At 43.3% G+C, this 24109-nt stretch overlaps 1 protein-coding gene across 5 annotated transcripts in view; it reads right to left on the bottom strand.

Moving 5' to 3' along the window:
- Positions 1-16617: 16617 nt before the first annotated feature.
- OGFRL1 (opioid growth factor receptor like 1) overlaps positions 16618-24109 on the bottom strand; it is a 91018-nt gene continuing 83526 nt past the window's right edge. For 3 of the 5 annotated variants that reach the window (XM_030038683.2, XM_030038672.1, XM_030038646.2), the window contains one exon: positions 16618-23822. In XM_030038683.2, the coding sequence (XP_029894543.1) occupies positions 23063-23822 (760 nt within the window). In that variant the 3' untranslated portion in view covers positions 16618-23062. The remainder of the gene's footprint in view (positions 23823-24109) is intronic. The other 2 variants (XR_003926865.2, XM_030038661.2) reach the window with 2 other exon arrangements.

Genomic DNA, 24109 nt, shown 5'->3' with positions numbered 1-24109 from the left:
AATAAAGGAAAGCGTTGAGAGAGACCAAATGAGCCAGTTTTCTGTCACTCTTTCCAGGCTGATTACAAGTCTCATACTGTGCTATGCCCCCTTGGAGTATTTTACAAAAGATTTAAAATCTGTTGAAAAGGTAAATGAAATTCATCCAGAAAAAAAACAGAAAGATTTTTCTGACAGTCTTTGTTCTACCCAGATAAGGGACTGCTTCTGTATCATTTACAGTCTTCGTGCACAGCAAAGCTTGTTGACATTCAGAATGGCTTTAAGACAGTGTCACTGTATTTGGGAGACATCCTAGCCCACACCACGCTTTTGTCATGTTGGAATTGCCCTCCCCTCCAAATGGTTGTCACCGCTTCATGAAAAAAAATAATTGTTTTTTCAGCCTTTCCCACAAAGCCTGTATATTATTCTCTGAAAAGTCTCATTAAAAAATAGGAATTTAACCATCTTTCACTTGCCTGAGTTTAAGACTGGGAAATAACAGGAGTGACATAAACTGTGTTCATATTATTTTAATCACTGGTTTCTTTTAATCTGCAGCACATCAGAGGTAGAATAGCTTTTGCTGAAGAACAAAGCATTCAAATACATATTTTGTATTTTCCCCCACTGTGTTAATGAAAGTGGGCAGGTTTCAAGGAAATCAAATTAGTCTCCTCTTTAAATATTCATTAATTTAAACAGGAGGACTGGAAAATTGGTCACTAGCTATTCAGTAAATAGCACTCTCAAATTGGCTATGTCCTTATGATTGTTATGATTTTTTTAATAACATTGATTTCTTTATGCAGTGAAATAACATATTGATACAAGCACATTCAGAGCCATTAGTAGGGTTATTGTTCAGCTGTTTTCTGTAGGGCTCCTGCTTAAAAAATGATACCTTGATATCACCTTGTACGTACTTTTTGAAGGTATTAAGTAATATTCTCAGACTGTCAAACTAGTGGCAAACCTCAGGGAGACCACAGCCAGAAACACCGTAAAACTCAAAACAAAAAAGATGTAAGCACTTTGGGAAAATGCACCCTAAATCCTATTTTCGATGAAACAGACTCTTGAATGTGTAAGTGATTCTTGAATATGCACCTTATGCTGTTATTTAGTTGCTTATTAAAATGCTACTTATATTGCAGATACCTCTATTACAGACCTGCCATATTTCTGTCCCAGATTTCCTAGGCAGAAATTTATGAACGTGCCCACGGCGTCTGCGGTGGCCAGGGTGTACCCAGCCTGCCACGCATCTACTGCTGGAATGACAAGCATTTGCAGAGTAAGTCCGAGGTCTCCTCCATGCGGTGGGCTCGCTGAGGAAGCACTGACCATCCGTCCAACACACGAGCAGTACATCTGACGCCTCACCAGTCAAGTGTGTCCACCAAAGAGCTGAGCTGTGGATGCATAAGGGACGTTTATTACGAATTTGGGGAGGATTGGAGAGGCTCCTGCCCTTGACTGACTGCTGGAGATCTGGAAATCCAGGACTAGCATCTGGAGTCTTCTTTTTCCACCCATACTAAATTTTCTGGTTGGAAAAAGTACATCACGTGGAGAACCTTGGTAACATCACTTTTACGTACTGTAGGTAAAGCCCAGGGAGCATTTGAGCTGAGAATGAAGGAATCATTGATATTCACCCCCACATCACATAGCGCCTGGTCAGGGAAGATGCCGAGCGCTACCAGGAATCCCATCCTCGATGTACAATTAGTCTGTGCAATTTATCACTTAGCCAGTTCTTCATTTGTTGGTCGTTGGCTGCTTTCGCGCAATGATGGATGAAACTGCCCGGTACGTTAAAGGGAAATTCCAGAAGACAAATGAGACGCACAGCTATAGGTCACAAAAATAATCCTACTTCCTAATCTTTACAGGAATACTTTTCTTTACTAGTAAAAAGAAAGGAAACAGGAATATAAACATTCCGTTATTACAAAGTTTTCTTCGTAAAAGCCAAAAATACCAATTTTTCTCAGATATTCTGAATAATAAAGTTATTGCTGACCTGTGGCAGTAAAACAGGAGTACATTTTTTTCTTTTGATTCTAGAAATGTTATTTCACTGAAATCTGTGCTATAGAAAATGGTTGGTTCAGGACAGACAAAAAAGGTGCAGCCGGAACTCCTGAAATATAATTTTTGGAGAAAATACACGAGTTGAGCCAAGCAGGCAGGGTACCTAACACATTGCTTGGGGTTTATGTCCTTGACTCACTCTTCTATCGTTCTCAGCAAAGGATGGAAATTCTGCCTGGGCTCCAGAGGAGGAGGTTGGTGATCGGCGACCTGAACCCTGGGACACAGCCCTGTTGCACGCATGTGTGCACTTCACAGCAGCTGGGAAAGGCGTCAGTGTCTGTGTAACCCCTCTGCCAGCCTTCAGCAGAAGCCAAACGTCATCGTAAGCAAAAAGGTCCTGGTTCAAGTCTTACTGGGTTTTTTTCAAAGTTAATAAACAAATAATGATTTTTAAATAATATACCAACAGAAACATATTTTATCCAAAGGAAAAGAGAATACGGGGATGTACTGGGTGTACTGCCCAGGCGCTGGCAGGGGGGGCTGCAGGGTGGTCTCTGTGAGGAGCGGCCGGGGCTGCCCCGTGCCAGACTCCAGCCGACCCACCGCAGGGCACGGCTGAGCCTCTCAGTCAAGATGATGGCACCTGGGGGAAAGTGTGTATAAGAAAGGGCAAAAATGCCAGAGAGCAGAGAGGAGACGGGAAAAACAGTGAGAAACAGCCCTGCACGCACCAAGGTGAGAGAAGAAGGAGGGGCAGAAGGCATTCCAGGCACTGGAGCAGAGATTTCCCCTCAGCCCATGGAGAGGACCATGCTGGAGCAGGTTCTCCTGAAGGACTGCAGCCCATGGACAATCCACACTGGAGCAGGGGAGCAGCGTGAGGAGGAAGGAGCAGCAGAGACGAGCTGTTATGGACTGACCACAACCCCTGTGGCACTCAGGGCAGGGGAGGCAGAGGAGTTGGGGATGGAGGAGTGAAACTGAGGCTGGGAAAAGGGGGAGGTTTTGTCTTTGTTTCTCAGCATCCAACTCTATTTCAGTTGGCAATAAATTACATTAATCTTCCCCAAGTCCAGACTGTTTTGCCCGTGATGGTAATTGGTGAGCTATCTCCCTGTCCTTATCTCAACCCATGAGCTTTTTCATCTTATTTTCTCTGGCTGTCCTGTTGAGGAGGGGGAGTGAGACAGTGGCTAACTGGGTATCTAGCAGCTGGCCAAAGTCAACCCACCAGAGAGGAATGTGGAGAAAATACTGCATCTTCACCCAGCTACATATTTACCCCAGGAAAAAAAAAAAGAACAAACCAAACCCAACTTCTTTCTATCTAACTCTACTAATCCTTTGCCTCACTTTCCCTACATGCTTGTTTATGTTTATAGAGGCAGTGGATCTATGAATATTCATTTCCTCCCTCTCTAGCGTTATCTGTGCTTACTGTTGGTGAAGACACTTAGCCTGGCAATGCTTTGAGTTTTGACCGTCTGCCTCAGCTAGGGAGCACTGTGGCAAAGCAATGGAGTACCTGAAGGCAAAAGAAATCTTCCCAGGTATCTGTGGAAACAGGCAAACCAGGGGGACAATTCATTTCCACAACCAAAAGGCAGTTATCCAGGGCTGGAACTCAGGTACATGTAGCAGGTTATGGCATTTTCATTCATTTTGCTTCAGTGGGTCAAAACACTTAACAAAAACTGTTTTCTTGGCACTAGGGGTTTTCCATGCGCTAGGCTGTCCACATGGCTGTAGACAATAGGCCAGTCCTTTAGGAGTCTGTGAAGATTTAGGATTTTTTTACTGCTTTTTTGTCATATCCAGCACAAGCATAGACTAGGTGATTTCTTTCCTCTTTGGAACTGTCCAAGGAGAGCTTGAAGCATTCACAGACTCCTACAATGTTTCTCATTCAGTTTGTCTTTTTTAGGTTAACAGTCTGAGTCTGTTCAATATTTCTTTACAGGTCATGTTTTATAGCCATCTCAGCATTCCTGTTGCTCCACATCATCCTCAAAGCTGAGGTACAAAACCTTGGATCGAGACCTCTAGGTTACACCTTCAGCATTATTAAGGCTGAATTACCATAGCTCCACAAATCTATTCATACGACCTATCACTAAATTACCTGTGCTCAGAGTTTTCCTTCATGCTCCTATTGAGGAAGATCTGCTTACATTCATTTGTCCTCATATCACAGAATCATGGAATAATTCCATTTGGAAGGGACCTCGGGGCTGTTCAGCCTCTGCAAAGAGCCTGTCAATCTCTTGCTCATCCTCCCTGACGGTGTGCAGCTGCTCACCTCCTCCGCAGCTCCTTCGCCTGCCAACAGCTCCTCACCCAGGGCATGTATCCCGTCACAAGGACACGGACACTGTCCCCTGCCCAGCCCTGGGGCAGCAACCAGGCACTGCCGGCTGCCTGAGACTGGGATGGTGGCATCCTGCCCCAGAACTCTGTCTGGGTTGAGGTCTTCGATACGCTGAGGCCCATGCTCCCTCCCAGGTAGTAGACCACGTCCCATGGTGCCTCACCACCGTCTTGGGTTTATGTATATAAAACCTTTCTGGTTTTAGGTAAATATATTCATCATTTTTATATTTTGGTTCTTCCGGTTGCTTGAAGAAGGCTTTATCTACTTCTTCCCGACCAGGTGGTCTGTAGCAGACCCCCGTCACAATGTCACCCATGCTGATCTACCCTCTAACCCTCACCCATAAGCTCTCAGCTGGCTCATCACCCCTCCCAAGGCAGAGGCAGCTGCATCCCCACTGCTATCTCGCATAAAGGCAACTCCCAGTTGTGCTGATTCCCCAGCAAAGGTGTGAGATCTTCCCCCATCCTGCTGTCATGTAGGCTCACCCTTATTTGGGTGCATACCCTTAGGATGGGCCACTTTCTGCTCCTTTCTGACTTATGTTGATTACAAAGCCTCTTCTCCACATCACCCCACACCCTTTGCTTGCCAACCACTCCCTCACTTGATTATAGATCATCATCTCTCTCCCCCATCACTTCTAGTTTAAAACCTCCTTACCAGGTCGGCCAGAGTGTTGGCAAAGATAGTTTTGCCCCACTTGGTCACGGGGATCCCATCTCTTCCAAGAAGTTCTCGATCATCAGAAAGGCTTCCAAGGTCTTGAAGACAAATCTTTGTCGTTGACACCAGCTGTGCAATCCCTTGTTGACCTGTAGATCCATCCACTTTGCCTCAAGACATTCCCAAGGGACTGAGGAGACACCGCTTTGGTCTCCCACCTCCAGCCATCCCACTGGGTGGGACAGGCAGTGCTGTGAAGGTCCGTGTCCTCGCAACGTGGCTCAGGCTTGGCTCCCCACCTGGGCTGGCCCCATCTCTGCCCCACACCAGAGGAAGAGCCGGGCCCTGTATGAAAGGAGAAGAGTTGGTTGGTTGGTTTTTTTTTTGCTAGCCTCTTCTTTAGTTTTTCACAACTTTTTTTTTAATATAAAGGGTTTTTCTTTTCCCCACTAACATTTTGTTTTGAATGGTTGGCAAGCGTTGCTGGTACTTGCCTAAAGGAAAAAGATACACCAGTGGGGAGGGGGAGTGCTTCAACAGTAAGCTCAAGTGCCATCAAGCCCAACATGGCTTTTTTGTCTTGAACAAATGTAGGTGAGAAGCTGCTGCCTTTGAGGCCTGACTGAAATCAGACAAGAAAACCAACAAACTGTGAAGACTGTGACCTTTCTCTGTGACAAAATTGAAAGGACAGTGGAAGAAAAAACTCACAACATAGTTCAAAGTTCTGAAAAGAAGAAAACAAACTGGAAAAATGTGGAGGAGAAAGTTCTGGACTCACAGTACTTAAGTACCGGCTCAATTTTGGATGTGTCAGTATCCCACTGATCTCAGAAGGTCTGTTTAGTGAACTGAAACACATGCAGTCAAGTGCTTGGCTTAGCTCGTGTACTTCTCAAAACACCAGGAGGTATTTCAAGCAAACAAAAATTTCATCAGTGTCTTTCTTACAGCTAAGACAAAGGTTTTTAAAAGCTGATGATTGTGAAAACCTGGAGGCAGAAGGCCCTGGGCTGGCTGGGAAGAGTGAGGTTTTGTTTTGTGAATGAGTTATCATAGTGTCTCCTGATTTAGACATAAGCAGTTGAAGAGATGACCTTATTTTTACATTGAAAAAATGTTATCGATGTGACTAATTGGAGACTGGAGGCAGGGAAGAGCTTAGAGGCACAGTAATTGTTCTTGTCTGATCAGAAGGATCAAAAGAGAATCCCTCAGAGAGCTAAATTAAAAAATGAGATTCCTGTGGCATGTTGATCATAAGATTGATTTTTTCTGGACATGCCTGGACAAGGAGAAAAGAGCTGAATATGATTAAACACAATTTTGCTGTCAGGGAGCTGAGGAATTTGTTCTCTTTACTACACGCCTTGTTCTATATAATGGTCACATTTCCATTTGTCTGCTCAACAGTTACCCTTTAAAAAAAAAGATACAGCTATTCTTTCAGGAACAGAGAACATACAATCTGGCTGTGAAATATCTGTGTTTATAGGCATTTCAGTGTTAGGGATCTGAGTGAATGATTGCTAACAATGATTTTTAAATTGAAGAATTTTGTTTCAAGACCACATTGACCCTCTGCCTTATGGCTGAGGACGCATAAAGACCACTCACGTAAACCCCTGTGGCATCACGGCGTGCATGCAGTAAGCCCAGAGTACTGAGGCCAAGGAGTGGGAGACCTTTGGAAGGCCCAGCCCAGCCACCACCAGCCTCCCAGTTCATCCTCCGAAGCCTGTCACCAGTCAGGATTTGGCCCTGGGGATGTCCGAGCTGCTGTGGCAGTTGATGCTGTGGGTGAGCACGTCTGACTAGGAAAAAAAGAGAAGATGCTGCTGTCAACTTTATGTTCACTCCTGTCCGCACATGCCGGCATTTCCAAAATAGGACTTTTTTTTCCCCCGAATACTTCAAATCTTAATGCCACCAAATGCATATAAAGTAAATGAATTTACAGCTTTGTGATGGCACACTGTACAAAATGCCCTTGGGAAACTCATCATAAGGGAATTTCTTCAGTATTATACAGCCTCATCCAGGAAAAGCCTCATGGGGGGCAGATCCTGGTACACACACGGGGCATTCAGAGCAGGACATGTCCCATGCCCAGCAAGCGCAGCTGGGATTCGCTTCTTTAGGTTGTGCTTCAAGGTCTCCTATTTTTTTCAGCTAAACCGAGGTCTTACCAGGCAGGGACACAAAACCAGGTAAAATGGATTAAGTCAATGAGGGGCTGAAAAATTCCCAGTCCTTTCTCTTGAAGTAAGAGAGCAATATTGCTTGATAATATATGAAGAGAGATTTGGAAGTGCGTTGCCTCTACAAGGTTTCCTTCCCAGCACTCCTGCTCTGTCATATCGCTTCTACCACCTTGAGAAAGGGACGCAGAATACACACCTACACGAAGCACTGACTTCAACGGAGCATTTCTGTCTCACAGTGGTTTTCAAATCTTCTAACACGCAGGCAGTTGCTTTGAGTGGCTGAACCTTGCTGGGGATCCGCTCTTCTCCGTTTGCCTTCAGGGGCAAACCCTGTTCCTGGAGAGCGGGACAGGGCACTCCAGAGCGGGGCCATCCCGGGCACACCTCCGCTTTGCTCTGGGGCTCTTTGCAGAAATGGGCATCTTTTCTACATCGGCTGTGTCTTCTGTCCCTCTTGTTGTTTCTCTAGTTGAATTCTTCCTCTTCAATAGATGCACAGCTAGCTCACACCACCCTGCTGACAGAAATAGCTGAGTTTCCTTCTCTGCTTCTTGATTTATCTTCGCCACGGTACGTGAGATAGATAGATACACGTAGGTTGGTCTCCTTCTTAGTGTCCTCTTGACACACTAGTTACAGAGTAGTCTTCAGTGTTGAAGATATTTCTGCCACCACCGCAGGCTTTTCTAGAGGGGTATCTTGTTAATGCCAGTCCCAGATCTTTGCATTCCTCTCTGCTGTTGCTTTTATCACCCATTTCTGCTAGCTAAGGACAGAAGAGCCAGCGCTGCTCTCTGTGACTGCCCTTTCCCTTTTGAGGCATTGCACTCAGTGCAAGCTGGACATAAGATGCGTTTTTGTGTGCTGCTTAGCTAGGCACTTCATCTTCTCTGGCATTCATGTCTTGCTACATTTTTCTTCAGCTTAACTAAAGGGGTTTGTAAATTGATGTGCTACAAATACTAGTGTTTTCAGCTCTGGAGTGAATCCCAGAACAGAGAACCAGTATTTTTCCATTTAAAAAAAAATAATTAAAACCCGACTTTCAAACATGAAGAAAAGATTTAGAAAATATAGTATTCTACTAGAATAAAATGCTAATTTTTGTTTCATATTTTGTGGCATGTATTTCTCTGTTGTTTCAGTATTACAGTCAATGATCAAAAATAGGTCAGTTCCCAAACCACATAGGACTGAATTGTGTAAGTAAGTTCGAAAAAGAAAGAAAGAAAGAGGGCAAGGAAGATACCATTATTTGTCTTCCTTTGTAAGTCTGGTTTAACTAAACTCAGACTAAAAGTTTTAAGCTTTCCTAATGTCCCATGAGAAGTAAAACCATTTTAAAATAAAAATAAGACAGGTGGAGCTTTCATGTAATTACCAGTTCGTGACATCAGAAGAAGAGGAATTTATCCTTTGGCTGATCTGCAGGAAGGAAAAAAACATGTTATCCCATTTCACAGATGAGGAACAGAAACATAAAAGCCTAAACTCTCCCTGTCCCACTTTGAACTTCCAGCTGGGACAGCTGTGTGAGGAGCAGCGGTGTTCCCTTCGGCGCTCACAAAGCAAAACAGGCACCTCCAGAGAACAGTTTCCTACGGCAGCAGTCATGCTACCTACATGAATACGCTCAACACTGACAACTCAGTGCTTTCACAATCACACGTGAGAATCCCGAAACCACAAACTGGTTCAAATCAGAAGATTTAAGAAAATGCACTCGGGGGTTGTTCCATTTTCTGCAGCCGTTAGGTAGAGTTGGGTCACAGTTTTTTCTTAACCATAAGACCCGAAAAGACTTTTTAAAAATATAACTGTAAGATTCTTGAGTAATCCCACATCTATTGATGCTAAGGTTTTAAGGAAAAAATGAGGCAGCTCTCACAAACTTCAGACTAAAGATGGAGAGCTGGCAACCTTCTATGTCCCCTCTCCAAATGATAGATTTGAAATGCCATTTTTTCAGCAGGGCTTCCCTCGCCTGACTGAAATTTTTTCTGTTGTTGTTGCATGTAGCCAGCCTGACCAACGAAGTGGTAATTCACGGCTGGCCGGCTGATATCAGATGCTCACCCTGCTATGTGTCCCTGCCAAGGCTCCGCACACAATTCGCTCTATTGAAAAGCCAGCTCATTTCCACTTGCAGCCAGCTCTATTCATATTCCTCTCAGAGTTAGTGACAATAAATATTATAAAATCACACAAATCCAGATGGTGTGGGTTGGAGTTGCCAGCTGTTCTACCACTTGTGAATTGCCTCTCTTGTCCTGCAGCTTGGCTTCCACAGAAAGCATCTCATCAGCTTCCTATGGTCTCATTGCATTTCTTTACAAGCCATCCTCATCCTGAGATATTTTCCACTTTCACCGTAGATATATGAGAGAGAGAGGCAAAGCAAACTGGAGACAGAAAAATCAAAGAACCTTTCACCTCAGAAATGGAGGATTATTTTTCAAATACTGTCCTTAACCCCTCAACAGCATCCCTGTTTTCACCTGTGAAAAGAGACTACTTTAGGGGTCCGGCTGATTTTTACTAATTCTGTTTCGTAGGAGACTTATAGCTAAAAGAGAAGCAAAGGTTCTCTAATCTTGCCGGTAGCTATCATTGCAAAAATCGGGAGGAAGCCAGTGCCAAATGTACACAGAAACTGAAATACTGTCACGACCGCTGCGAATGGCGTAGTGTAAATCCTAAACATTGTGACGATTACCTTGTTTTAGCTTTGAGTGTTTGCTCTGAGTTTGGACTCTGAGCCCGGGGTGGTCTCCGCAGTGAAGTTACCGTTCAAATGATGACCAGGGTAAGGAGAAAGACTGCGACATAGCTATGCTTAGCAGTGCTGTCACTAACGTAGACGTGAACGTTAACACGATTAACAAATGTGCGACTGCCATTAGTTTTGGTCCTCATATTGGCTGTCTTCTGAGGTTTTTTGTTGAAAAGGGATGCAGACACGAGTGAGCGGGAGGCAAGGGAGGTGGGACGAGCCCAAAGCCAGGACTGCGAGAGCGGGGCAAGAGAAGGCCCGAGCCCAGAAGAGCGAGCAAAGCCACCAGCCGTGGGGACATGCTGGTCAGCAGGCTCTTGGGCTGTGGTGCCGGGCGGGAGCAGGCACCGCTCGGGCTGCAGATGCTCACAGCTGCCGCTGCTTTGGCTGGTGCCATGGTTTGGGGCCGCGGTGGTGGGACGAGGGTGCCTGAGGAGGGAAGAAGACCCTCAGGGGCCCTCCAGGCAGGTGTCTGAGGCACCAACGTGTCTTACCAGCAGTCTGTCTCATTACATTTGCAGCAAAGACTATTCGATTACATTGGTTAATCTACTCTTTCTCTTGTAGAGCTACAAAATTGAAAAATAACGGTAACGGTGAGGCAGGTCCAGTCAAGCCATGAGTCAAGTCATCCGGCAGGTTTCAGTGAGGAGCGTGGCTGGGCACAGGCACGGCCGCAGCATAGCTCAGGCAAAGCAAAGCCCAAGGATCCGAGGTTGAGCTTAACCTTAACCCCAGCTCCCCTGCAGAGCCGGGGAGGCCCCAGTGAGGCATCTCACAGTTCTTTCTCCCACAGCTCTTTCCACCCCAGTCTGACCCCAGGTTACAGAGCTGGCCTTGAGCACAGGCAGCCAAACGCCTCGGGGGACATTGCAGAGCCTGCTGGTGCACTCAGGGCCAAAAAAATTAAGAATCGTAAGGACAGTTGCTCCACTGGGGTCTACAAGAGTGATCACTGGCCCTTGAGGAAATCCTGCTCAAGGTAGGCTCAGGACTTTTGAATAAAGCTTTTAGCTCACATTACAGGGAGGTGAAATTAGATTTGCAGATCCATAAACGCATCAGGATTCTGGAGGCAACAAAAGTGTCTTTTGAAACATTCATCATTCCTACTTATCTCCAAGTCAGTGACATCCAGTCAGTTCTGGCTGAGAAAGCGAGTAGGAGAGGAGGGGAGCGCCCAGCGCCAGCCTACACACAGCCCCTCTCACAATGGCATGAAAGCTCCTCTTTTCATCCCCCAGCCATTACTTCAACAGTATCCTCGGGTAAAAACCCCTCCAATCCAACAGACTCTTTTCCGTGCCTTTTCTCTCAGCATCCCTCCGTGCAGCTCTCTGTAACATTTCATTAACTCCCATCTGCCTCCTGATGCTGGAATTTTACCATCAGAGCCTGCCCAGAAGCGGGATGTCAGGCATCTAGAAAAACTTTGACTTAATAGGTAAGACAATTTAGGGTTAGGCAGCCACTGAACTGGAGTTATCTGGGTCACAAATTTCACATTTGCTATGCTATTTTTTTTAATTTTATACTTTTATTTCATACCAAAGGGTTCAGTCACCAAACTCCTACCTTCACCTTTGCTCTTAGACTGCTCACACCAAAAGACTGAGATTTATATAATCTCTGAAATTATTTCTGACAAAAAGTGGATGATGCTTGCTGGGATTTATTCAGGTGTCCATGGAAGAAGAGTCTCTGGCATAGGTTTCATCCTACTTCTAATTTCAACAAACAGGTCCCAGAAGAGTCGGATTCTCTCCAGCAAAGATCCTTGAACTACAATGTGACTCCTACCATATAAATTTATCATCCTTCCGAGTCTATATGAAAAGATCTTTGTAAAGTCCTGGCAAAACTCTGCCTTGAATTTGCCTGGTAGGACTCCTATTATCTCAGTAGCAGTGCAGCAAATGAGTCAGCAGAGAATGTGCCACTGGGTATATTACTTAATCATTCACATCTGCTGCATTTGGGGACACATCTGAAACAGGCATCGGTGTTCCCAGCTGTGCCCCAGGGAGGCACTTACTTACCCTATGCGGGTGTGACTCAGCAACATTTCTTAATTATCTGATGGTTGCAGGAGATTTCAAGATTGAAATTTTGTCAGCAGCATTTTATCCAAAGTGGTGAAAAGCTTCTAAAAAGCACTATTGGGACATATTCTTCCTAGCTTTATGGCACTGGGCCTTCATTACCATAAACAAACTCTGATACCTGAGTGTAGTCTTTTGGGGAATTTCATATAAAGCCACAGGAAGGCTCATTGCGACCGCTTACGCGCGTGCCCTTCCTTAAAAGCAACGGTACCCCCCAGGCAGGCTGGACCTGAGGTGGGCTCTCTGTCTCCCGAGGGACGGTGGCCTTCCCTCGCGGCCAGCCAGGCTGCGCTGCCTCGGCACGGGGCTCACGGCTTTCTCTTCGTCTCACTGGGCGAACGGAGCTCGGCACCGGGTGTCTGCACGGTTTAAGGGTGGGATGACAGCGAAAGCCTTGAAAATGTGGGCACCAGTTGAGCAAAGAGTCCCCACAACAACTACCAACGCGCTGATGGGCCATTACCATGGCTTTGAGCGTGCGGTGACCGAGGATGAGTAAGAAGCAACCACCAGCGTGGACGGTGTTGTTGATGCATGTCAACACAGCAAAGGTTTGTTTTACAGTTTAAAATGTAAAAAAGGTGCCATTATCACTGTGTCCTTACCATAAAAGAAAAAAAAAAAGAGAGAAAAAAAGAAAAAGAACTCTTATTTTTAAGTGAAGAGTTAAAATGTGGGGTTTCATGATAACCTTTTCAAAACTGACTGAAGAACTAGACTGCTCCTGAGCCTCCTCTAGATGCAGAGAAACCCTTCATAGACTTCCTGAGAAGACTCGTTAATTGAGTATCAGCATTAGGTGCCTTGTAGTTTTGGAAAATTCTACATTTCTGCATTTTTAGTTAACCGAGTACTACAGATTTGCCTCCAAGCAACTGTGGGTCCCATATAGGGCTGAAGGTCCCAAGTCCTAGTTCTCAGAAGTAATTCAAGGCCCTAATTTCAGCTGCCAGTTTGGAAGCAGAAAATTAGAAGCTTCCTTGTTTAAGCTTTCAAAGGAAATTGGAGAAGTGAAAATGTGAGGTTTCTTTTTTTTTGCTATTTCTATTCTGAAATTTGAAACAGCTGCCACAAAATGTTTATAACCATACATAGTGCTCAATAAATGTCTAAACCTGGAAGGAACTATGCATGAATTATGTCTGATTTATACATTAAATAAAAATAGAAAGAGCCAGTTGAATTTTAAATGTTCTTCCTACATTCAGTAAGCCTTGGAATTACGATGTCTATAGAATATTGCCTGCAAAAACGTCTAAAGAACTGCATATACTATATCAAAAGAGTTTATCAGATAAGGCAAATACTTGGGCCTAATTAAACCTTCTTAAATTGGCTTTTCATAGGGAGAATTATTGGAAAATAATTTTATTTTTAAGATCACCCCATAACATGCAGAGGAAGATTAACCACAAGGCAAGGTCTGAGCTGCCAGTAATTGCTGCAAGTAGTTGCACTCGGGCAGGTCAATAAACCCACCGGGCTCGTAACTTCGCCTGCAGGAACCAGACCCCCGCGGGGAGGCAGAACAACCCCCTGCCCAGCCCCGGGCCCTGGCCACGAGTGGCAGATCCCAGGCCAGCTCTGAGACGGCCAAATCTTCAGCTCATCTCCTTGCAGGGAAACGAAGCGTGTTTGATTACAGCATCTTTGGAGAGGTGGGAGCAAGGCCATGTTACGACCTTGACCCAAGACTCTGCTTGACTGGGTCTCCGTGCCAGCCAGGAGCGACAGCCTTCCAAGGTGGGGACAAAAGTGGGGTCTCCGGGGTTTCCGAACACCCACTCTTCCTGCCCCCACTGAAGTGAGCCAGGCTTTAAAGAACGGGCTCTATGGAGCTGAAGTGCAACTTTCATATTGGGTACAAACCAGTCAATAAAGTCATAATAGAGTTTTGACTACAATGTAATCCACCTCAGAGGATATGGAAGCTAATGTTTAAAAAGTGGTGTCATTATGTACCTTTACTTAGTCGCAAAATACTTTGGTAGATACTTTTGCTGCTGCTTTGGAGGATTATGTTTAAACTGCAGATACTCTCCAGTCACACTTACTGATTTAACTTGGAAGTGATAGTCATAGAATGGTTTGGGTTGGCAGGGACCTTAAAGATCATCTCGTTCCAACCCCCGGCCATGGGCAGGGACAACTTCCACCAGACCAGGTTGCTCAAAGCCCCATCCAACCTGGCCTTGAGCACTGCCAGGGATGGGGCAGCCACAGCTTCTCTGGGCAACCTGTGCCAGTGCCTCACCACCCTCATGGTGAAGAATTTCTTCCTAATATCTAAGCTAAATTTACACTCTTTCAGTTTAAAACCGTTGCCCCTTGTCCTGTCACTACCCTCCCTGACAAAGAATCCCTCCCCATCTTTCTTATAAGCCCCCTTTAAGTATTGAAGGGACACAATAAGGTCTCCCTTCTCTTCTCCAGGCTGAACAACCCCAACTCTCTCAGCCTGTCTTCACAGGAGAGGTGCTCCAGCCCCCTGATCATCTTCGTGTCCCTCCTCTGGACTCGCTCCAACAGGTCCATGTCCTTCTTATACTGGGGGCCCCAGATCTGGACGCAGTACTGCGGGTGGGCTCTCACCAGAGCGGAGCAGAGGGGCAGAATCCCCTCCCTCGACCTGCTGGCCACGCTGCTTTGGATGCAGCCCGGGATACGGTTGGCCTTCTGGGCTGCGAGTGCACATTGCTGGGTCATGCCCAGGTTTTCATCAACCAACACCCCAAGTCCTTCTCCTCAGGGCTGCTCTCAACTCACTCTCTGCCCAGCCTGTATCTGTGCTTGGGATTGCCCCGATCCCATACTACTTGGCCCATACTGACCCCAGGGAGTGAAGGTATTTAATAATTTGTCTTCTGGTTTATTACTCAGCCCACACAAACAAAGCAAAATAAGTCCATCAAAATGTAATTTTAGGAAGAGTATTCCCAGGTTTTGTTAGCTAAATCACATTTTTGCAATTAACGTGATCATTATAAACATTTTAGGCCTTGCTCAAGATCATCCGCGTATATCAAAATAAAATATTTTCATCCCAATTTTATGGCACAGCTCTGTTAGAAAAATACTTCAGCAAAACAACAAAATCAAAACAAAACGTTGCGGTTTAACTCCCTAAACAACAGAGGTAGTTTAGATTAATTTCAGCAGTCTCCATCGCCGCTCTATGCATAATAAAAGCGCTTCCCAACTCTCCTTGCACAAACACAAGCGTCGTCATCTCGATCCTTCCTTGCCATGTGCTATTCCCACCAGAGCAGAAGCGCGCTCTGTGTGCCCCCCACGACCTTGACAGCTGAACATTTCCTAGATTTTACCCCCCAAAATAAAGCAAAGTAGGTGAATGTGTGCCCTGAGAGATACGCACGCATTTCCATCCACCATCGTATTTTCGCGGGAGGGGGACAGAGGGGTTGGCTCCCCTGCCGACCCAGCGGCACGGACAGATGCTGTGTCGCTGCGCGCCCAAGCGGGTGCCTGCCCCTTTGGCTGAGCCCATCACCCCCATGTTCCTCCTCCAGAACCTGGTTTGTCTTAATTTAACTAGGGCCAGCTAGACTTGGGATATCGGTCTACGCTCTTACCCTCGTAACGAGCCCCAAGAAAACTTTTCAGACGTGGCTCTGGCACCCACGAGCGTCGGCGCTCTACCCAGGAACAATCTTTTTACTGCAGACGTGCTCAAAGCCTGGAGTTGCTGGTACGAGAGCCGGCAACATAACGAAGTGTCTCCATACAGGCCATGGCCCTTCTAGTTGTGAAATTTATGCTCCAAGGGTAGGAGAGGGTAACTGCCTTGCAGCCGGTCTTTGCCAACTATCGCAGTTGCCTCAGGGAGCTGTAACTGAAGTTTCTAGGGAAACCAACACGCTGACACATCGTGTTATTGCCTACCAGTTCGAGCCCATCCCTGGGTGACCGGACAACACGGAGGTAAGTTAATATAGCCACGTCAACGCCAAGCTTCGTTCGAGACACTGACCACGTACGAGGCCCTCCTTCCACGTAAGGAGCACCTGCTCCTCCTCGCTTTGAGGAGAAACTTGTGAGAATAGGAAATCCTCTCCAAACCTGCTGAGCCCTTTAGAGAGCCACATAAATCTGCAGTCCCACCGTGTGAGTAACAGTTTACTACAAAACTAGGGGGCAAAGTAGCTGAAGCCATCCAATTCTACAGCTTCAGCGCAGGACGGGTACAACCAGCAGGTTAAATGTTCCCCTGCTAAGTTTAAGCAGCAGTAGCCAGTTGCTGGCACTGCTCCAGGGGGTTTCTGCCTCCACCATCATAACGGATATTTTACCCTTTAATGTTATCAGTGTTTTCATAGTATATATTTTTCTTAAATTAAAAAAAAAAAAACACCAAAAACAAACACCACCCGAGCATTTTGTAAAGCTCACTCTGGGCCTTCCCTTGTTCCTCTGCTATCCATGGTGGTTTTGCCACTGACAACAAAAAAGGAAGACCAGAGCCTTTAATGCCCTACTTTTAAGTGTTAATACATTTACAGAAGACTATACAAACAAGCGCCGAACAGCAATTACACATTATTAGAGCTACACAATATTTGTACATGTTGCTAAAACAATACTGCTAAATGAAGAAGCTTTATTAGTTTAGAGTTTTTGGCTGCTGTTATTAAAAATATATTTACCTGAAAGGAAATCCAAGTATTTCATTTTACAAACAATTTAAAATATAGCAGTAAGCAACATAAACTATTGCTTTTTATGTTTATACAATTTTTTTTGGCATAACACTGCCATACAGTTACAGAATTATAAAATATATCTTTATAGTGCATTACAAATCCAGAAACTGGTTACCACTCCTACCACATACATATGGTATTGGTACTACCAAACATGCACAGCATTCTGTAATTAAACACTGCAAAGGAATACAGAGAAGAGAGCAGGACCATTCATAAAAACTGACATGTAGCTGTTTCATTTTGCAAGTGAAAAATGTTGGGTTTTGGTTTGGTTTTTTTTTTACTGCACTTTCTTAGAATACATTTTAACAATGAAGTCTATGATATTTCCAAATTTTATCAGTGCAAAACTATACCTAATCATCTGTTGCTGAACTCAAACTGCATAAAAGGCAAACAACTATGGAATAGGTTAAAACACAGAATAAAGAGCAACTAAGGATTAGCAAACATGCTTCAGCAGATCCCCAAAATATAAACGCCATAACCTTTTTTACTGCAAAACAATAATTTTCACATAGTTAGCCACAGTAGTAAATACATTCAGTATATTTCACAATAAATTTTTGTTGATGAATACGCCACTAGACTTGTAAGCGTGGTAGAATTAAAAAGTGCTGAGTTTCTAAGAAGTAAGAGACGTCTTTCAGAACAATTTGCCAATTCTCACATTTGTTATTTTATAGCAAACAGCTTAATGCTTTTGAAAATAAAGGTGATGATAAATGTAAAGCCAGAAGAGGTCTCTATTTAATTGGTCTCTATAGCTTTTGAACTATATTTTAGGAGTCCATTAGGTATGGCATGTATTAAATATACTCTTTAAAATAAACTCTTCCTTTCCCCGATGGTCTTAAGTAAGTATACTTAAGAACGTGGGCTGTAAAAGGAACACAGCTTTCAGGAAAATAAATAGTTCATAGGCAATACAGAGCACAGAGATATTAGAGACACGCAATTTACATTCCCCTTGGAGAACTGCATCTAAGTACCTGTTAGTAGTCAACCCACGGTGTTCACCGTGACGTGAATGGAGGGCGGGCTGCTCATGCTTAGGCCTTTTTGACCCATCCCTCATTTTCAGGCTCCGATGGCCATCAAAAACACCTTTTGAGCAGTTACTCCAATTGCAATTGGAACCGGGGACTCGTATCAAAATAAGTTACCAAAATGTGGAATAAGGAGTATGGTTCTCAGCAAATCCCAGATAGTATTTCTGTCTTCTACATGATCACAACGTTACACCCATTGATGCTGGTGTCTCCACATGCAGAGGTACCTCACTCAGATGTGGGCTAGGAATCGCTTTTGCCTTTGACTGATCTTGCTTTTACACTGATAGGGAAAAAAAAATAAAATCTGTTTTGCAGTTGGAATCTGACTTTTAATACTTCATACAAAAGGATTTATGTATAAAAATTTATTCAGAAGGGACAAGCAAGATAATATTGTCATCAACATAGGACGAGTTTTCTTCCTAAGCAGACATCTTCTGCCTAAGGATAGAAACACAGGACATTTTCTGCCTAAGCAGGTATTTTATCACTAGAATCTCCTACGGCTTTTAAAAACTGACTTGAAGTGGATTACTGTTCATCTTACAGTACTTTTAGTAACTGTGTTTAAATGCACTAGCAATACTTCAAAAAACAGATCTGAGGCAAACAAGAGATTCCTTTTTCCACACAAAACATAATTAAAACATGGAACTCACAGCCACAAGGGATTGCGGAGGCTGAAAGAAACCATGAGCTCAAAAATGGAAAAATTCCTGGAGAAAAATAGGGTCGCCTTAGCTGTTCTTTGTTTCACACCATCTGTTGGTGGCCACTGCTGGAGGCAGGATACAAGGCTAGAAACGTCTTCGGTTCTGATCCACACTGGTAGTTCTTACGACAATGTACATCATTAGCGTGATATTGTCACACTTTTATTAATGGCAAAACTTACTTCACATACTTGCTTCTTATTCATAAATACAGCTTTTGTCAAGGAAATTCAACATGGTATGTTACCTGTAAAAGTATGGCGTAATAAGAGTTACATTTTCACTTAAACATATATATCTTACTATATTTTGTGATCAGTAGCATCACAACTGTCAGGAAAAGAAAGGTGCAAAAAAATAATTCAATTAAACAGATATACATAAATTTTATTTAAAAACAAACAAGAGCCATTTTCCATTTGAATCTAGTAAATCTCCCTTGACTTACCTTATTAGCTTATCCATCAAAATTATACAAAGCTTCTAAAGTCTGTAAACTTTCTGGTTATAATACAGGTATATGCAACTGCAGATTATTAGAATTATCCTGGAATAATTCAAGGAGGCTTACACTAGGTTACATGAAATATTAACTATGATTATACAAATACCTAATACATCAGACTGCTGCAATCGTAGAGCAGGAAACTGGGGAGCTGACCAAGCCAGGGAACAGCTCTCAAAGGCTTATTGCAATATTTTTAGCATCCTTCATCATGCCTTTAAATATGAGCAATACGGACACCAAGAGCTCAGTTCTGCTCCTAGATACGTGCACACGCGTATCTGCTCTTCTTATCTGAACGGTCTGCGGTGCACACCTCATGTACCCAAGCTTTCAGTCTCTACACCAACACCGAACCAGGTACCGAGGCAGAGTTACGTCCTGGATAGTACGGCACAGAGCTGTAACTAAAGTGCTGCAATTTTGCATGATTTGTACGATCGCCTTCACTTCCATGTGTGTACTCAGTAACATTTTGTCAAGTTGCGCATTCATATCTCCTCACCGCAGGATACGTAAAATCAAATTCACAGGCACGTGCATATACACGTTACTCCTGCTTACCAGTACCAGAGGCTACTCAGATATACTTATTAGGAAAGAACACCTGTATGGGAGATTCTGTTCAATTAATAAATTAATAGCTCAGATTCCAGTAAAACACTGGGCCAAAACACATTATCGTAGTAAGTACACAGAAATCCCTGAATACTTAAGCATAATAGAGAGACAAAACTAAGTTTAACAGTGAGCAAATGTGCTGACTTTCTTTGCACATCCTCGGTTTCTGAAGTAACGGTTAAATAACTAAGTACTGGCACTTATGAGAATACAATCATTTCAACATATACTGTACTGTAAACCTGAAAGCCAATACTTAGAAACTTCAAGCACAGGGTGCTTCTGGTTGCTAAGGCCATGATCCTGTGATGAAATGCATACAGTGCACCCACTTGATCCTCACAAATCTCAATGGGATGCTACACTGTATGATTGCCCTGCAACGAATCCTTCTTTTAAGCACTTGCAAAATTAGAAGAAACAACTCCTCCATGGAAAAGAATGATAAACATCACATTTTACGTAGAGCAGAATTTGTTAGTTAAAGTTGAAGTGTCCCATGGGAGTAATTCTGTTGATAAAGCTGTAAGACAAAGATTACAGAGTGCAAGAGCCCACCTGACACAAAAAACCCTCACTTACCATAGTTCTTTGTAGGCAACTGATATACCACTACTCTTCTCACTTCTATGAAAATTGATAGAAATATACTGAGTTGAGGATTTAAAAAAAAAAATATATATATTGCAGCGTTAATATAAGGATATGAGTCCCAAAGTTCTTGACTGTATTTTCAGATACACTGGGCCCTTAACGCAGACAGCCCTGCCAGATTAAAAGTACATGAAGTACTTAATTAGGAGCGGAGAACCAGCAAGCATGTATAGGTGAAAGCTGTGTCACAGTAACAGAATACCGTACTGCAGAGAAATCTTTTGGATGCACATCCCAAGAACTTTCTGGTCTAAAATTAGAGCAAGATTTATCTTTTTTTTTTTTTTTTTTTTTTGTTCAGTAGACAAAAGATCTCCTGAGGTCATCAATGTTCAATCCAATTACAGTATAAATATAATAACACCCCCAGCATCCCTTATTTCACTTGAACACCATACGTTTTTTAAAAGTGTTTAACCTTAATACTAAAGTCCATAAATTGAAGGCTCTGCATAACTACCTACCTTATAGTTATGTTCCTCATACACAGGGTATAAATTTTCCTTATGCCATTCAAGAAATAACTATGTAAAAACAATGCTATTAAGTTAGCATGGTTAGGCACTCAAGATTTAAAAAGTCCTAGGCAGAACATAAAGTTGTCCTCCCTGTGCGTACGCGCGGGGTCAGAGTCCTTAACTACACGGACCAATTTTATCTCAGCCTTTTCCTGCCCCCTTCTGCTCTGAAGGTCAAACACGGACAAGGGGATCCTAGATCAAGTCCAGGGTATTGTGAAAGGCTTCTCAGCACCATTCCAGCTTTAAAGAGGCAGTGGCTGCAAGTGGAATTCTCTGGGGCATTTCTGCTCAAACAGACTTAACGCCTCCTCGAGCAATCTGGGTTACCCTTAAAAAAATCCACATACATACATTCCTTTCCTTACAAGTCAGCACAGGAGGAGGAGGGATATGTCTTCCTTCTCCCCTGCCTCTTTAGGATGGAAAGAGCCTGATCTTTGTCCATGGGTACCAAGATCTCTAACTGCCATTCTATTTGATCCCAAGAAACAGTGCTACCTAGAGAAAGCAATGGATGATGCACTGCCATGATGGGAATTAGCGAAACGGAAAAAATACAAGACATTTTGTCTATGCTCTGAAACCCCTGAAGACTTTGCCATTTTGAGTTATAAGACTTCAATAAAGTCCCATAGCACACTCACACACACTAACTGTAGTTAGCCACTTGCCTCGTAACATTTCATCAAAAATACATTAAAGGCAGTAGATAATATATACACTTCTAAATAGAAAATAGATACAGAAGTTGTAGACTATTTTAGGACTGTAGAAAGTGTGAGTTCTACCTGAATTATTTTTTAATTCATATTCAATTAACTTGCTGGGTACTATCTTGTTTGACTGAATGGCATGAAGTCAGAAGAGGCTACTCAGGGAAAGCAAACAGTCCTTCAGTGAAGAAAGTTGGGAAAGATCTTAACTGGGAAATTCCTACGTGCTGGGCTCCAGCTGGGCCAGCAGACTGGCCTGCCTCAGATTTCAGCTGATCATCAAAATAACATTAAACTGTGAAAGACCTCTGATAGAGAGCAAAGAGAGGAAAGAGACAGCTGGAAGGAACATCAGGACGGCCTTTCTCTCCCAGAGCAGCAAGAGGGTGTTCAGCATTGTGCAGACCTTACCCCAAACTGGCCAAGAAACCTCCAAGTTCAGGTAAGATCCAGCTGGACAGGCCTGGTGACATCGTCTCTGATGGCTTTGATGATTAAGCAGTGCCTTGTGGTGAAGACACTGCTTTTCAGCTCTCCAGAGGCCTTCTAGGTGCCGAACCCAGCTGGGAGAGTTGTTTTGTTACAGCTGATCATCAGAGAGCTTTCACACTGAGACCAAATCTGAGTGATCAGAGACATCCCTCCCCCCAAATCAGTAGTAGCAACAAATGAGTCAAGAGAAGAGAGAACCTAACAGGGACTAAAAGAAGTCTAAAGCACAACTTCCTTTGTGCCCAAAAGTTGTGGATACAGTTTCATCGTAAATTAAACTTTAATTCAATGTACAATGATACCCAGCTGCACAGGACATTTTGATACCCATTACGAAGTGTCTCCGACAAGGATGCTAATCTAAGGTAAAAGATGCTGTGCAAATACTGCCTTTAAACATGAACATAGTTCCTAAAAAAATATCCACTAGGGAAAAGACTGTGCTCTTGAAAGAATTTCTAGTCATTTCATAAAAGGAAATCAACACTTAAAGCATATTAAAAGAAACTTAAAGATTCTGATGTTCCAAGGCTTTCTAGTAAGTTACACTTTTTTTGTTTGTTTTTTTTTTGTTGTTTTTTTGGTTTTTTTTTAAATACTGGATTAATTTAATTTAATGGCAAAAAAATAGATAAGCTTTTCTATGCAATCTGTCTGGAAAAGATAATGGATTTCTTAGCTTTGAAGATACACAATTGTTTTAAAGAGCCACACCTGGTTGACTGCTGATAAACAACTGAGTTGAAGAAAAATAAAATTCATTAACCAAACAGAAGCCTAATCTGATGTATTCACAACAAGCATAGTCTCATGAACATTTTATACTACACTAGATGGAAATTTCACCCAAAATGAAGGAGCAATGAATAATTTGCTTCATTCAATATGAAATATAATGATTTTTAACCTCAGACTCATGATTTGAGCTCATCCTTGTTTTTCATGGTGGTCCCCCCTGAAAGCGTATCCTTATCAAGGTTATCTTGTAGATCTGCTGACGTGTTATTTGAAGAATTCTCAGTGTCACACAAATCTTTCTCTATAGTGTCTGGGTCATTTCCACAGTCACTGTTCAGATTTTCATCATCTTTTTTGGAATGAGAAGCGTCCTCCTTTCTGTCTGAAGTATCATGAATTTCTTCCGATTTTGAAAGCTGACCGCTATCGGTATCACTGTTCTTTTCACTGTTATTCTGCCTAACAGCATCACAGTTCATTTCTTGTTCATCCTGGTCGTTTTCTTCCCCGTTTTTTGTGAGTTCTACCTTTCTTTCTTCAGTTGTTTTACCAGCAGAGCTTCCACTTGCCGATGTATTCTTAGGCTCTTTTGGTTTCTTATGCTTAGGAATATAACTATTGTGAATAGAAATCGGAGATGCTGGCTTTTTATTTGTTTTGCTTGCGTCTGACTTCTGTTTTCTTGGGGGTCCCCAGATAAAATGCTCTGAGGGAGTATAGTGTTGCTGGGCAAATCTCAGGAGTTTCCTCCTTTCTCTTCGGTCTCTAATAGTATACACAAAATATTCTAGAGCACTTTGCTTAATGTTAGGAATGGTATCTTCCACAAGAGCTTCATGGAGGATAAATTTTACCAAGGGAGATTTGAAACTCTCATATCCAAGCTCGCCAAGGCTTTTCAGAATTCGAGTGATTCTCAAGTAGTTGTGTTGAGACCTTTGGGAAAAAAGGGTGAAAAAATTCCATTGAATCAGAACCACCACCCCCCCACCCCCCCCCCCCCCCCCCGCACATTACAGATACAGAACTGGAACTTCAATTCCTCACTCCTTTTTATCACTCCAGGTGTGTACTTCAGGCTTCCTGTACTTTAATTTCTCACAGCTGCTGAAGCCTGCTAGCACCTCCTTTGCTAGGATGTTGTGAGTGAAAATTAGTGTCTGTAAAATGCACTGAGGCAACAGGCTGACAAAAAATAAAATCAAAGCATGTACTGATTTTGA

Source organism: Aquila chrysaetos, chromosome 2 (assembly GCF_900496995.4).
Source record: "Aquila chrysaetos chrysaetos chromosome 2, bAquChr1.4, whole genome shotgun sequence".
Taxonomy (NCBI): Eukaryota; Metazoa; Chordata; class Aves; order Accipitriformes; family Accipitridae; genus Aquila; species Aquila chrysaetos.
The sequence above is the reverse complement of the archived record's forward strand: the minus strand, read 5'-3'. Positions and strand labels throughout refer to the sequence as shown.